At 44.9% G+C, this 15,915-nt stretch overlaps 1 protein-coding gene across 1 annotated transcript in view; it reads left to right on the top strand.

Moving 5' to 3' along the window:
- The window catches only part of svila (supervillin a), a 231,578-nt gene that overhangs the window by 170,719 nt on the left and 44,944 nt on the right, over positions 1 to 15,915 (top strand). The window contains exons 20-24 of the mRNA XM_078537730.1: positions 2,429 to 2,576; positions 10,648 to 10,740; positions 10,996 to 11,082; positions 11,760 to 11,943; positions 13,045 to 13,217. Coding sequence (XP_078393856.1) covers positions 2,429 to 2,576; positions 10,648 to 10,740; positions 10,996 to 11,082; positions 11,760 to 11,943; positions 13,045 to 13,217 — 685 coding nt within the window. The remainder of the gene's footprint in view (positions 1 to 2,428; positions 2,577 to 10,647; positions 10,741 to 10,995; positions 11,083 to 11,759; positions 11,944 to 13,044; positions 13,218 to 15,915) is intronic.

Raw genomic sequence — 15,915 nt, 5'->3', positions numbered from 1 at the left:
CTGCAAGCGAAAATGTTAATTGGTATATCCAGGTGATAAAATGACAATGAATTGTAATTTTGAAGAAGAGTCATATAATTAGGATGTTTATTAGAAAACCAGTTTTGTTAAGCATCTTTTTGTTCCTTCTGTATTACTGAAGTGGTTATTTAAGTAAATACCTTAGCGATTTGAAGGAGGCTATTGGTTAGATTGCACGGAAAACCTGAATTAACGTTGTGGTGCAGCCATTAATCCGGTGTGTCTTTAAAACCAAGTATTAAACAGTTTTGGGTTTGTTAACCCGGGCATACCAGCGTACTTAATGCCACTCAACATGTGTAGCTTAGAAAGAGACGTAAATCAAATTTTGCATTCTTTGAAAGAATGATGAAGCTCTTTCTCAAAAAATGTTTACAGTTGGTTTTGCTGAAAGCATTTGGTATTCAAATAGTTGGTGCATTTTCTTGTGCCTGTTCAATTCAATGATTAAATTCTTTGCCCAGTTTTTGCGGACCTGATGACCTTTCTCTCACCCCTAAACAATCCACGTGAATTTAAGTACACATTATGGAGTTTTCCCTCTTTATATTTTTATACTGATCTCAGACACTGCTTAATGTCACATGTAATCCCAACAGTTTAGATAAGCTACTGGGTAACGGGAGTCTTTTAGATTTATGGTTTGGCAGATAAAGATGGTTATTAAACCTATTTATAAGCTGACCCTCTGGCTGTTAAATTCAATGACTTGCTGAATTTTTAAAATGCATTCAGGTTTTGTGTAACTTTAAATGTATTATAGTAATCCGAAATGCAGTCATTTCAACCAGTCACATGTTGCTATTGTCACTGCTTTAAATATGTAGCTTAACTTTATTCAGGATGCCAGATGGTAAATATTAAGATAGAAAGTTCTTGGGGAATATAGGCTAGCCTAAACCAAATAGCATATGTAGAGCACTCTGTCTGGTGGTGGCCAGACTTTTATTTAAGCATGGTCCATTCTAGCTGTTTAAAAACGTAAATGTATCCGTTAAGACACTTCAACACTATGCTCTATCCATGATGGTGTATTATTGCAACTGTGTTAGGTTGCTTATGAGTTCCCAATCTCCCAGATGGTTTGGTTGAGTCATTTACATGTGATGAGGGAAACAGGATGATCTCAAGTGTCTTTTTAGATCAGTAAAAGCAAAGCTGTCAAAAGAACGTAATTCCCTGTTAGTAAATGACGGGGATTGGGAACGGTGAGGAAGGAAAAGAAGAGCTAAAGAAGATAAAAAGTAAATGTTAAGAAGTGAGGTGCAAAGAATGTAACTTTTTCAGTTTTTTCTGAATAAATTGAACAATGTAAATTTGATTTTCTTTTTTGGTGCAGAAACCTACTGCAGTCCCCAAAGGGATTAGTTATGCATGATGTACTCTGACTAAAATATTTGCTGGATTGCTGTCAAGTCGTTGGTGTGTTAAAGAGGGCATTCAGTTTATTAATAAGCATTCCTCATTGCTTTGCAGTATTTGTTAGTCTTACCAAAGGACAGAATTGTTATAAAAGCTGTGTGGTAACAAAAATAGTGTGTGCACTGATTCTACTACTAAATAAATAGCATGTAGTAGAAACTAAATTTTGAGAAAACACCTGAATTCCTGCTTCAGTGTAAGCGAGCTGTTTATTTCGATTTGTACTCTGAAAGTTGGGTTTACTTCACTCCAGAATTTTTCCCTTTCATAGTTGAACTATGCTGGACAATGGCACCTTGATCAGTGGTGCAAATGTTATGAATTACATGAACTGCTAGATCTGTACCAGACTCTGTTGCCTTGGTTTAACAATAGTTTTGGGAACGTGTTGCATCAAACAAAGTATCCTACCTATTGCACCATGTTCAAAATTATACTGAAGTATTGACACACTATAGAGCTTCCGTGTCATTTCACAAGATATTTGCCCTCGTTGCAGTTGTCTGTGGGTGAGCCTTGTAATGCCAACTAATATACAAATTAACTTTTTTAAACAAACATGGTTATTTTTGAAAGTTTTAGAGACATTGTCTTGAGTATGTAAATGCTGACAATAACAACAACATACCTATTGTAGGCTAAAAGGTTACACAAAATACAGTTTTCTAAACTAGCTAAACAGGCATGGGTAGCAAAGTTATCTGGAATAATACCATGCTAGCTAGAGAAATCTCATGATAAAGATAGCAATAGCTTACAGAATAATAGTGTTGTACAACATTTACTTGTAACTTCATCTATTTTTTTGCAAATGTTTAGGATGGGGCGCAGATATATTGGTTTTGGACTTTACTCCAAACTATCTGTACAAATTGCACAACAACTGTCATTTTAGATTTGATAAATCTCTCAAACGTCTTAAGTAGAAGCACAAGACAAATGCCAACCCTTTTAACACTAAATATACCTGTTGTAATTAAACCAGAGGCTGACAGATGATGTTGAAGCACAAATGACAATAGAAGAAAGAAAGCAGCTCATAACTGCACGGGAAGAGGCGTGGAAGACTCGAGGGAGAGGAGCATGCAATGATTCCAATCAATTTACTGTAGCCGGAAGGATGGTAAAGAAAGGTCAGTTTCCTCCAAGCATTGAATAAGGAAAGAACTTGCATTTATGTAGCACCTCTCGTAACCTCAGAAAGTACCAAAATGCTTTACAGCTATTGAAGCACCCCTGAACTGTAGCCACTGTTGTAATGTCGGAAATTCAGCAGCTAGTTTGCACAGAATTGCAAGTTGTGTCAGTCTGTTAGTTTTTTTTTAAATTAAAAAGACAAATAAAGAAGATAATCGGACGCATTCATCTAAAAGAAACTTAAAGTCCACCATAACTGCATCCAATTGTTTTTTGAATGATTCTACAATTTTTGTTTTCACTATTCTACAAAAAAAATTATGTTATTGGTGTTGTCCACTCTGTGGAAAGAAGAAATTTCCTGTTGGGCCTAAATTTGCCTTTAATGGTTTGATCCTATGTCTCCTTTTCATGCCCTCACTGTTTATTTTGTAGTAAATCAACACTTCTTCCATGTCATTCACTATTTTGTCTACATTTTCAAAGCTCAAATTTCCCTGCTCTTTCCTCATACCTCAATGTCCCAACACTAAGGCCAGCATCAGGCGTCATGGCTGGTGGGGGCGGGGAACACTATGGAGGGAGACCAAAAATCATTTTCACGCCATCATGAAACCAGTTTGCAATCGTCCACTTCACCCATCAATGGTGGGCCGCGTTTCCCGTCGCCGCACGTTGAGAACGTAATTTTAATACATTTGCTTCTAATTATAAACCCTGCACACCAGAACCATCCCCCCCCCCCCCCCCCAACGCCAGTGTGTCTTCAGAACGGAGTGTTTCGTAACTGCCTCTAAAAGGCATGCACCTGGTGACCTGAACTTTGAGGGGAACTCGGAGGTGAGTGCACACAACCTTGCTCAGTGCTCACGAACATCACCCATAGGACATCAAGGAAGAGGTGCCGCGCATTCGCTGAGGGCACAGGCAAGTCGCATTTTCCCGGCTGGCTTTCAGTGCAGTGACGGGGTGAGGGCTCCAGTGCGGGTCAGGCCAGGGTGGGGTGGTGGGCGACAAGGCAGCAGAGACTGAAGGAAGTACACAAATACATACCAGGGGAGTGGGAGGGGGCAAAGCAGCACAGATTGAAGGAAATACTCCTGCACCTGCAGGGGGTGGGGGGGTGGGGTGGGGTGAGGGAAGTGACCACACACTTGGAAAAGCTTGTCAAAAGTGAGCATTCCTCCGCAGCTGAGACCGTTCACCAGCAGCTCCATTGAGATGTTTGGAGTCGGGCCTCTGAAGCTTTCCTGCCCACTCAAGCAACGCAAGAGCATGAATGTGCCAAAACTTTTCACCCCTCAGGTGCAGACTGCGAATTAATCTGTGTTTTAGCAGGCAGCAGAGTAATTGGCCGACTGGGCAAGTTGTACAAGCCCTTGCGAAAGCTGGCTGTGGCGCAGTCACTGGTGGAGGTGCTCACAGCCCCTTGCGTTGTCTTTATTAAGGTTTGGCCCATTATGGTTCAAGCTAACAGCACAGCCTTACAATGCAGGGTAGGAGAATGCCTGAGCTGAGAGCACAACATGTAGTCCAGTGGGCAAAGCTGTCTCTAGTCGGTCAAATGAAGTGGGGCGAAGGTGGGTGGGGTTTCGGGCAGCCAATGAGCGCATTACACACTGGCCATCCAAGTGGTGATCAGCACTCTTCTGCATGTATGAAGGGGCCTTCAGACTTAACCAAGAGAGGTTCTTAGTACACCTGTGCTAACCCACGAGTCTCTTTCTTTGATCCTGTAGGAGGACAACATCAGGATCATGGAGCCTGGTCAGTTAGCGGTATGCCTCATGGCTTACTGAGATTATAGAAAAGGAAGAAGAAGAAGAATGCAGTGGAGGCTCGGTAAAGGGAGGCATACTTCCCTCAAGATGAAGGGGTGGCAGGGCCTGCTGCACACGTAGTTGAAGATCCACAAAGAGCAGTCACTCGTAGGCGCCTCGCTAGACCCAGGTTCTATAGATGGCACCTGTCATTCCTGCAGATGATCGAGAACCAGTGGTGCCAAAGACTGCGCATGTCTAGAGAGCTGGTCAGTCACATATTCCCCCTGCTGCAGGATTTGGCGCCACGGGGACATGGAGGGCATCCACTGCCAGTGGCCGTGAAAGTGACCATGGCACCCAATTTTTACGCTAGTGGCTCCTTCCAAGGCTCCGCAGGTGACCTGTGCAGGATCTCGCAACTTCCACACACAAGTGTATCCAGGAGATCATGGATGCCATCTTTGCGAACTTTGTGCATTTTGCCCGGGGTCATGATAGCCAGGAAGCAAGAGCGTGGGATTTGCACAGATCTTAGGTTTTCCACAGGTGCAGGGTATCATTGACTACACTCACATGGTACTTAGATCTCCATGACAACAAGCAGTCAACTACATCAATTGCAAGGGCTTTCACTCGCTGAATGTTCAGCTGATGTGCAACCACCACAAACACATCTTACAGGTCTGCGCACGATCCCCAGGGAGCGTTCAAGACTCTAACATCTTTAGTAGGTCTCAGAACCCTGACATCTTCCAGGGTCCAGAGAGGCTGTCAGGTTGGCAAGTCGGGAACAAGGGCTACCCGCAGAGGATGAGGCTGATGACGCAGATGCAGCGGCGTCAGACTGCAGCAGAGAGACGGTACAGCGAGGCTCATGCCACGACCGGGACCTTGGTGGAGCAAACAATAGGCATTTTGAAAATGAGGTTCTGGTGCCTCAACAGGTCTGGTGGAGCATTGCAATGCAGTACCAAGAGGGTGTCGTGCATCATCATCGCTTGCTGCACACTCCACAAACTGGCACTGCAACAGTGGGGGAGGATCTCTCTGAGGAGAAGATGAAAAAGCTGCGTATATCCTCTGAAGAGGAGGAGCCGAAGAGGATGCAGCTGATGAGGTCCTCGAAGGTGAGGAAACCGGCGATGAGGCCATCGCACTGGCCAGATGAGGCAGACACGCTCAGGAGGCCCTCATAGCCATAAGATTCGTGGAGGATGATGACGAGATGCAGCGAGGGCAGACCTGACATCCTCACCTTGCATCTGTGAATGTCTGACTCCTGCCTGGCTGAAGGCAGCTCGCTTGCGCTCTGTGAGCTTTCAAGGTCATATCGTGGAGACATAGCCATGAAATTTTAAGTGCACCTGATCCTTTGTCAGCCTTCAGCACCTGACCCCTTCAGGAGCACACCATCACCGGACACACATGCTAACGAGATGGGAAGCCAGCTCCACCTCAAAGATGCTGAGAGCACACAGAGAACTCTGTGACGCCTGCCCACGACATTCTGGCAGCAATGACGAGCATCACTGAGGTGCAGGCATCAGTAATGTGTCCAGTGAGTGTGAAATCTGGCCATCACCTCAGTCTGATACACTGCACAGCGAAGAGGCCATGGACTGAGACACCTGCCTTTATCTTGTGCAGGAACCAAGATTTCACATCTGAGTGACACGAACACTGCTCATTGTAACAAGGAGCCATAGACAGGGAGACAATCTTGGGAGTTTATTTACAATAGTGAATATTAAGTACAAGTGATTAACACCCGTGTCTCTGCACTGGTGGAGGGTGTGGGTGAGCGCTGGGTCTTCAATTAGAGCATCATCAGATTCTTCTTCCGAGATGTCTATGGGGCTTGAGCTGAGGAGCTGGCTTGTGGACCCCCTCGGCTGCTTGCCAGATGTGCCTTTGAAAGCAAGGAGAGATAATTAGTGCATGGCAGGGGACTGCGGAACTGGGGAACTCACTCACAGCATGGTTGTCTGATGGTTGTTGCACTGCTGGATCCTGACTTGGCCATCGGTGCTCAACCTTCAGCACGTGAACGGTCCAGATCCAGATCATCACCAGCCAGCTGGATGACTCTATTTTCAAAGCCTGTGAGGACCTGGATGTCAGGCATTCTGCAACCAGTCTGCGACTTCTCCCTTTTGTTGTGTGCCAGTTTGTCCTACATGAAGACAAATGAAGAGAGTGCAAGCAGGAAACCTGCCAGGCCAGATGATAAGGATGCCTGGCATGTGTGGGTGGCGATTGCTGCCATGGACAGGATAAGGACACGATCCACAGGGCAAATGAAGGTGTGTGTGAGAGGGTGAATGGTGATGTCCTTTGAACTGGCAGAGAGTGAGATCCCTATGAAGGTGTGATGGGTTTGTGAGGATGAGTTGTGATGAGAAGAGTGACTTACCCTGACGGAACAAATAAGGCGAGACACTACAAAAATAATAAAAGGACAAAACTAAAGGCTCTGTATCTAAACTCATGTAGCATTTGAAACAAAACCGAAGAACTGATAGTGCAGCTAGAAATAAATAAGTACAATCTGATGGCCATTACAGAGACATGGCTACAAGATGACATAGATTGGGACTTGAATATCGAAGTGTGACATTTAGGAAGGACAGGAAGTTAGGAAAACGTGGAGGGGTGGCTCTGTTAATTAATGATGGTATTAGCACATTAGGGAGAGATGGCCCAAGTTCAGGAAACCAGGATGTAGAAGCGGTTTGGATGTACTACTATATCCGCAGTAGTTTTTTGTTTTTACAATAATGGTTTCATGGTCATCATTAGACTTTTAACTACAGATTTTTATTGAATTCAAATTCAACCATCTGCAATGGTGGGATTTGAACCCAGGTCCCCAAAGCATTACCCTGGGTACCTGGATGATTAGTCCAGCGACAATACCATGACGCCATCAAGGGTGGGTTGTCTTATGAGGAAAGGCTGGGCAGATTAGGCTTGTATCCACTGGAATTTAGAAGAGTGAGAAGCTACTTAATCGAAACCTTCAAGATTCTGAGGGGTCTAAACAGGGAGGATGTAGAGAGAGTGTTTCCTCTTGTGGGAGAATCTAGAACTAGGGGCCACTGTTTAAAAATAAGGGGTTGCTCATTTAAAATGGAGATGAGAAATTTTTTCCAGAGGGTTGAGAGTTTTTGGCACTCTCTTCCTCAAAAGGCAGTGGAAGCAGAGTCTTTGAATATTTTTAAGGCAGAGCTAGATAGATTCTTGATTAACAAGAGGGTGAAAGGTTATTGGGGGTAGGCAGGAATGTGGGATTGAGGTTACATTCAGATCAGCCATGATCTTGTTGAATGGCGGGGCAGGCTCGAGGGGCCGAGTGACCCACTCCTATTTCATTTGTTTATATGGAACGGAGGAGATCATTCATCCTCTTTTGGCACTGGGTGGCTGTCCGCTTTTGCAGGGCGTTAGCACTGACCACTGCTGCCACGGCCTCCCATGCTGGATTGGTAACCTTACTTGTTGGTGTTCACCCAGAGCGGGGTAGAGGACATAACAGTGGGCCTCCACTGCACCCATCCCTAAATGCCCTTGAAAAGGCCGTGATGAGCCACCTTCTTGAACCACTGTAGTCTATTTGGTGCGTGTATTCCCACAATGCTGTTAGGAAGGAAATTCCAAGATTTTGACCTAGCAACAGTAAAGGAAAAATTGTATTGTTCTGAGTCAGGATGGAGTGTGACTTGGAGGGGAACTTGCAGCTGGTGGTGTTCTCATGCATCTGCTGCCCTTGTCCTTCCAGGTGGTAACAGTTGCAGATTTGGAAAGTGCTTTCAAAGGAGCTTTGGTGAGTTGCTGTAGTGCATCTTGCAGGTGGGACACACAACTGCCACTGTGCATCAGGGTGGAGGGACTGAATGTTTGAGTTGGTGGATAGGGTGTTGATCAAGCAGGCTGCTTTGTGCTGGATGGTGTCCAGCTTCTTGAGTATTGTTGAAGTTGCACTCATCCAGACAAGTGGAGAGTATTCCATCACACTCCTGATTTGTGTCTCTGGTAATACATTTCTGGTGTCCTGTGCATCTCTTCTTCTGTTCCACCCTCAGTGACAAAACTGTCATCTGCCTTGGCCATACTGTCTCGCATGTCCTACTTAAATGCATCTGCCTTCCTGCCTCTTTCTTCATTCTTGAAATGTTCCTTGAAGCCTGTCTTTTCAACCACAACTTTGGTCAGTTCTCCTAACTCTTTCACCAACTTGATGTCGCTTCTCCTCTCTGAGTCCCAGTGAATTGTGACAATGGTGTTGTGGTAATCTAGAGGTGCAATACACCTTTAAGAAAATGTGAGCAGATTGACCACGTGACTGGATTACCCAATTGCTGTGTAGCGCGGGCTGCAATGTTAATCAGTAGTTTAGAATAGGGTGGTGGGAGAAGCACGAATGTGTTAATGCTCTGTTACTTGTGTAAATAAACAGCATGTGCTTCATCTTAAATTGGTCTCTGCGCCTGTAGTATCTTGTTTACCAACTCACTCACCAGTAGATAGGTGTGCAACCATGTTCGCTGAGCAAAGCGACCCAGAAGAAGGAACGTAACGAGTGTGCACGGCTTTCACACCTCATGTTCACAATGATTTCAAAGGGGTGGAAATAGTCCTTATGACATAATCCCCTAATTAACACAATCTCTTCTCACCTTCCCTGAAAATTAATACTTTCAAATCACCTTCTTAACTGTATAAATGAAATGCATTTTCTTATTTGTTCCTTAAAAGTGGAGCATGAGTGAACTAGTTGAGCTTTTGGTGATAATCTATCAACGTTCCAAAAATATTTGACAGATATTGTCAGTATATCACCCAGGTCACAAAAGGGCCCCTGTGCATTTGGCTCACATGTCCAGGACAAAACAATGGTCCAGTTATTCTATTATGGAGAATATTTTCCAAGGGGAATTGGTTAAACTGGCATGTGCCAAGCCAATTTCAGGTGTTGGCTGCAGCAGAAACTGTTTTTTGACTTCAAAATATGCAATGCCAGAGGTAAGTTACAGAGCATTGGCTTGGTATTGTTTCTATATGAAGTGATTCTATAATTAATTTTGTTGCATTGCTTACTCTTGTGTTCCTTTACCAAGTCATCTCAGGTGAAAAATCAAAATACCGTGGATGCTTGAAAACTGAAATAAAAACTGAAAATGCTGGAAATGCTCAACCATTCAGGCAACACCTGTGGAGAGAGAAGCAGAGTTAACGTGTTCTGAAGTGATCATTCTGATGAAAGGTCATTTTCCCAGCCTCGCGGAGAAAGAGTTAGAATCCAAGCAGCCGAGAAAATAGCAGGGAGCCACATTTGGTTGGCTTCTTGACGCCTTCCTGCCTCCAAGTGACTTTGCCAGGGGTGGACTGGGAACCGGGTCGGCTGACCACTACACGTAGTGGGTCAGCCAATTAGGGCTATTAAGGCCTCACTTAGGGGCTGTTTTGCAATGGCACCACTACTTCCCACCATCAGAGTAGCCCCCCACCTTATGTGGGGACCGCCAGCTCAGTCAAGGCAGCCTCCCAGCTGCAAGCCAAGCAGCCATTGGAGCCGGGAGCTCCGATGATGGGTCACAGGGATGAAAGGCCACAGCTGCATCCATCGCTACTCCTGTAGAGGAGTTTCCCCTGGCTTTGGGCCCCTTTTCATGATGATGTCAACCCAGGCATCCAAGTTTGAGGCACCCTTGCACTTGCCTACCAACCGAAGCAGCGCCCACCTCCTTGCGGGGCTTCCAACCTGAGATTGCTGCAGGCCCTTTGAGTGGGCCTCCAGCATCAGGAATGAACACAGAGGTTGCCAATTAGGAGGTCACCTCCTACTCCTCCCCTCGTGAGGTTGCACCAACAGATGCGCTGATGTCGTGGGTGGGTGTAGGACCCCCCCCCCCCCCCCCCCCCCCCATATGGGCTGTTATCGGCATTCTGACACCCGCAGGAAAATCCAGTCCTTCAGCTTTGTTTCTGTCCCTACAGATGCTGCCAGACCTGCTGAGAATTTCCAGCACTTTTTTTGTTTTTTTATTTCAGGTGAAGAAATATGGCGTTACTTCAGATAATTAAAATGTCATTGACACTGATGGCAAAAAAAAATGTGCATTAGATTCAGTTTTTCACATTCTTCGGACTTGTCCAGCTGTTGCCATAATATCATATTACAAAAGTTTACCCCATTGATAGATAATCAGGAAAAGTCTTGTGGCATATCTGGTCAAATGTTCAAACTAGCATTGTTCATATACTGTATCTCAATAAATCAGTGTTTTCTTTCCTTGTTCTACAGGTTTGGCATCACCCACGTTCATGAGTCCAATAACTTCACCTCTTTTGCATAAGATAAAGAACAGCACCCCAGTCATTTCCAAACCACAGGAAGGTAAGAGATCAAGCAAATTTTTAAAGGAGCAACGTTGGATTGAAACAATGCTAGACAATGATGCATTGATTTTATTTTTTAATTGCCTAATCGCATCATGTGTGCTGTGATGAAAATAATAGTTCTCACGGCCTTGTCCCCTCCCCTTACCGAAAGAAAAACAGAAGACAATTGCCCCTTTAGGTTTTGGGAATAACCTGTGAAATCATTTTAAGTTTTGAGGATCTATTTCATGTCCTACTTCTTCTCACCCAGAAATTGAGGTCAGACCTGATTTGCCTTTGGAAACCGACAGGAAGCTTGATAAACTGGAATCATTCTTGGGCAAACTGCAGAACAGAGGTAAGTAATTGCTTGCCTTTTTTATAATCCATTAACAGATCATTGTTCATAAACCTTTTTCATCATATATCTGATTATAAACAATTCTGTAACAGTTGGTCTAGAAAATAATCTCCTGAGTCTTGCATAGGATATGTAAACCTGACAGATGCAGCTGTGGGAATATACCTAATGTGTCATTGTTCCTTTTTTATTTTCTAAACGTGTGACTGTAAGAATAATTTTAGTCACTTATATCAGACCTAGAAAACATGTTGAGTAAATTTATGTAAAAGTTTCTAAGGTATTTGTCCTATATATTTCAAATATGGCTCTACTGTAAAGCATATCTAAAATAATTTTATTTAGCTTAACAGACAAGAGTAGTTGTATAGTCTGTTTCGCAGCAAGTGGATAGTGACCATGCTGTTGATTGCCCACAGAATGCGGAGCAGTGCCAAAATGGATTTATTGAGGAGCTCCTTTGTCTTTGTGAAAATGTGGGATGAGCCTCTAGTGGGTGTTTTCAATTTCTTATTGGTCCTGATGTTGTCACGGTTTCCCTGGTGACGGGTCACCTTCAAATCAATGGATTTCTGACCATGCTTCTTTATTTGCAATCTGCTGTTTATAGGCAACTGTCAAATATTCGCATGTTTCGTGTTTGCCACAGACATTGTTGAAATTTTGTTCTGCAGCACCAGGGCAACAGGATGCTGTGATAACTGTAACTGGACAATCTGTGAAGGAAGTAATGAGACCCGATGATGAAGAAACTTTTGCAAGATTCTACAGAGATACAAATACTTTTGTCATTCAGCCAGGAGCTGTGGAGATTGATGAGGAGGACCTTGATGCCATTTTTGATCCTGATGTACCAAAGTATGACACAAATTAAAATAATATGCTTTCTGATTTTTACATGCCATTGCCCTCTTCGATCAGCTATAATTTTCTAATTTTTTTCAGATTTGTATTCATAAAAAAAGAGTGAATAGTTGTGATGTGTGCCTCCTTGAGTTGGGAGGGATGGGGAGAGGCGATGGAGAATGGAAGAGATTGGCTAGGATTTAATATGGGCATCGCTTTTCTTTAGGAGGCCCGTGCTGTTTCATTCCAATCAGGCACTTAACCTGCACAATGCCAGATTAAGCCCCCCAGCAGGGCAGAAATCCCAACCCCAAGAGCTGCCAGCCAATTAGAGGCTGGCAGTTCTTCAGTACCAGCAGCACTACCGGGAACGGTGGCCACTGCCAGTACTACAGCAGGGCCTACCTTGAGGATCACTGATGGATCCCTAGATAGAGGTGAGTGTGGGCGAGATGGGGGTTGCCGGCAAAGGGGAGGGTGGGGGCAGAGAGTGTGGGTGGCAGTCGAAAGCAAGGGAAGGGTTTTGGCGTCCTGTGGCCTCCCTTCCTCATGCCGGGTCCCTCAATTGGGCACAAAGTGCACGTGAATAAGGGACTCCCCTCGCTGGTAGGCTGCTGGCAAACCCAGCAGGGTTAAAGGGTGGTCTCCTTGGATGGTGAGTGCCCCATCTGCCGCTGGTTGAATACCAATGGCAGTGGGATGATGGCCTCCAGGCAGGAAGGCTGACCACAAGCCTTCCCTCCCTGCATTTGATCTCCACCCTGCACCCTCGCTGCCAATCACAGCCCCCACCATCCCCCCCATCACCCACACCCTCCACCTCCAAATTCATCCAGGGTGGGGAGGCATTAAATTCCACACATTGATGAACACTTTCCCTGCCTCACTGAAGTGAAAGCACTGTTTGACTATTTACAACAGAGGAATAGATTTTCATCGTCTAGGCCTGCAGTAGGAAGCATTATTGGACCAAAGACTCAAATTGCTGGAGGGAGGTTCATTCTCAGGATATGGGCATTGCTAGGAAAGCCAGCTTTTATTGCCCAGTAATTTTGAAGGTGGAGAGAGAGAAATAGGAAGACATGACATAAACTAACTTATTTTTTCTTCTAGGCTGACCTCTGCAGTAGCAGAGCACAAACGGGCTATAAAACCCATGCGCAAAGTACAGTCATCACGTAATCCACTTAAAATGCTGGCCGCAAGAGGCGATATCCGACATGAATATACGGAACAGCGGTTGAATATTGCATTCATGGAGTCAAAGAGAATGAGGGTAGAAAAAAGTAAGATTAATGTGGAAGCTGCTTGTATTGTTCTGGAGTCTTTAATTACTACTGTGTAGTTTTGTTCAATTTCATGTTACTTGCTGTGCGCGTTAATATGAAATACAGAGGGAATGAGATATTTCAATGCTTTTGTAACATACTCTGTATCAATTAGGCCAACAGAACTGTTCATTATGGACATCAAAGGTCACTAATTCTGTTCACCATTGAGAAAAAGACAATATGACTGAAAATGCAAATAACAGCAATTTGGAAGCTAATTTTTTTTTAGTTTGGTTTTCAACCCAGCTCACGTGGGACAAGTCCACAAAACTGTTCAGAAATTTGCAATCTGAGCATGCATAGGGATAATTAGTGTGGGAAAGTTAGTCCCACTGTAAGGCTGGGATTTTCCATGCCCGCTGGTGTCGGGCGTGTTCGATGGTGTAAACATACAATATGGCGAGAAGCCCAAAAATCGGTCTCTCAACATCGTGAAACCAGTTCACGATCGTCTGCTCAGCCCGTTGATGGTGGGCCCCATTCCCCGCCATCGGACGTTGGGAACCTCATTGTAACACATCAGCATGTCATTATAACGCCAGCCCACCAGACTCATTCTCCCACCGCCCCCGACACTGACGTGTTCCACATCAGCATATATAAGGCATGCACTTGGCGGGCTGCACTTCGCTTGGGACTTCAGGGTTTGTTTGCCTACCTTGCTTCAGACAGCACTCGCAGTCATCAGCACCAGGCTTCACAGACAGCAACACATCACTTTTAGAGGGGCTCAAGGGCAGGTCTCTACCTACCAGATCAGCCATATGTGGTTGGCTTTTCAATGGCTGCAGGGCTAGGGCTTGCTTGTGGAAGGAGGGGAAATGGCCTCAGGCAAGGGAAGAGGCTGCAGAGCTAGGGTTGTACTGGGGAAGGAGGGTATCCCAGGGTTTGTGTGGGGGCACATGTTGATCTGTGCAAATGGCCTCAAGATGGTGAAGGCTGAGGAGACAATCTCCAGAGGAGATAAGGCCAGATGGACATGTGAGGGTATATGTGAGAGAATGGGTGGTGATGTCCCTTGAGCTGGTAGTGAGCGAGATGCCAATGGATGTGTGATGGGCTTGAGTGTATGAGTTTAGAGCAATGAGATGGTTGCCATACCCTGGTTGCACAGGTGAGATAATTCATCCTCTATCTGCATTGGATGGCCAACCTCTTCTGTGCAGCATTGGCTCTGATCACCACTGCCATCACCTACCAAGCCGGAGTGGTAATGTAGCTGCCCCTCCTGCGGCCAGAGTGGGGATAGAGGACATCACAGCGGGCCTCCACAGCATCCAAAAGGTGCTCGAGGGCTGCAGTCTTCTTGCCTTTTGGGTCCATGCCTTCTTTGCTGCAGTCCTGGGCTGGAAGCACTGAGAGCGGCTGTACATTAATTGTGGTGCCTGGTGTGATGAAACGGCGAGGTGACGGCATGGCAAGCGAATCAAAGCCCGCCCGCCACGGAAATGGCATGTATCCCGGGAATGCATAATTAATGCGGTGGGTTTGGGACGATAGGGCGTGAGAAGCTGCCATTGCGGGTAAAGCATCAAATTTCCTGCCCACTACCGTATTTAGTGCAAACTTGGGATGATTCCACCCTAAGCCTAGGACACATTTTCGGATGTTAGAGTGGGTAAACATTGAGAAATTGTAGAAGGGGCACTACTCAGTCTGTCCTATACCTCGGTGTTCAATTTTAATACTGGTGCCCAAATTGGAAAACTATTCCATTCCTCAGGGTTGATTTTGTTCACAATTATAAACCCCAGTGAAAATAATTGGGATTCTTGGTTTAAGGCTGCAAGAAAGATAATCTGGATATGAGAAACAAAGATACACCTATATGTGTAACTGGTAGCTTCATTCCTCCTGCTCTTTGTCTGAATTTCTGTAAAAGCTATGCACTTGTGTTTACAGCACAGAAACTGGCTATTCGGTCCATCTTATCTATACCAGAGTTTGTGCACCACACAAACCACCTTTACATCTAAAATTATGAGGGGTCTACATAGAATAGATAGGAGGTCCTATTCCCCTTGATTGTGGGGTCCATAACCAGGGTCACAGATTTAGGGTAAGGGGCTGGAGTTTAGAGGGAGTCCGAGGGAACCCAGAAGGTGGTGGAGATCTGTAACTCGGTACCTGAAAGGATAGTAGAACCAGTAAGTTTGATTGCATTGAAAAAGTAAATGGATATATAATAGAAGTGCTGTAACCTACAAGACCAGGAGTTGGAAAGTGGAGTTAAGCTGAATAACTCTTTTATGGCCAACACAGACATGATGGGCCGAATGGCCTCATCTGTTCTGTGAATTTCTCTGATTCTATGAGCTTCAAATCTGGAATTATGCTAGCTTTCGGAAATATTAGACTTGCCACAAATTTAAAATTTGTTTTGCAAAGAGATTTACAGAGAAATTATCCTTTGTCTGGTGCCATGATCGGTGCTCTGTATCCAATATCTCTCGTTTCTCTTCATCCCAAAAAGAAATCACCCACTTTGTGGTGGAAATTTAGATCAGTGCAGGACTGAGGGAATGTAGCCCTGTCAGAGGTACCACCTCTCAAGTGAGACACTAAACCAAGGCCCAGTATGCCCTTTCAGGTGGACCTGACCGTTCCCATAGCACTATTTCAGAAGAGGAGCAGGGAATTGTTCCGCAGTACC

The sequence above is a fragment of the Cetorhinus maximus genome, chromosome 3 (genome assembly GCF_964194155.1).
Source record: "Cetorhinus maximus chromosome 3, sCetMax3.hap1.1, whole genome shotgun sequence".
Taxonomy (NCBI): Eukaryota; Metazoa; Chordata; class Chondrichthyes; order Lamniformes; family Cetorhinidae; genus Cetorhinus; species Cetorhinus maximus.
This window is presented reverse-complemented; position numbering and strand designations above follow the sequence as displayed.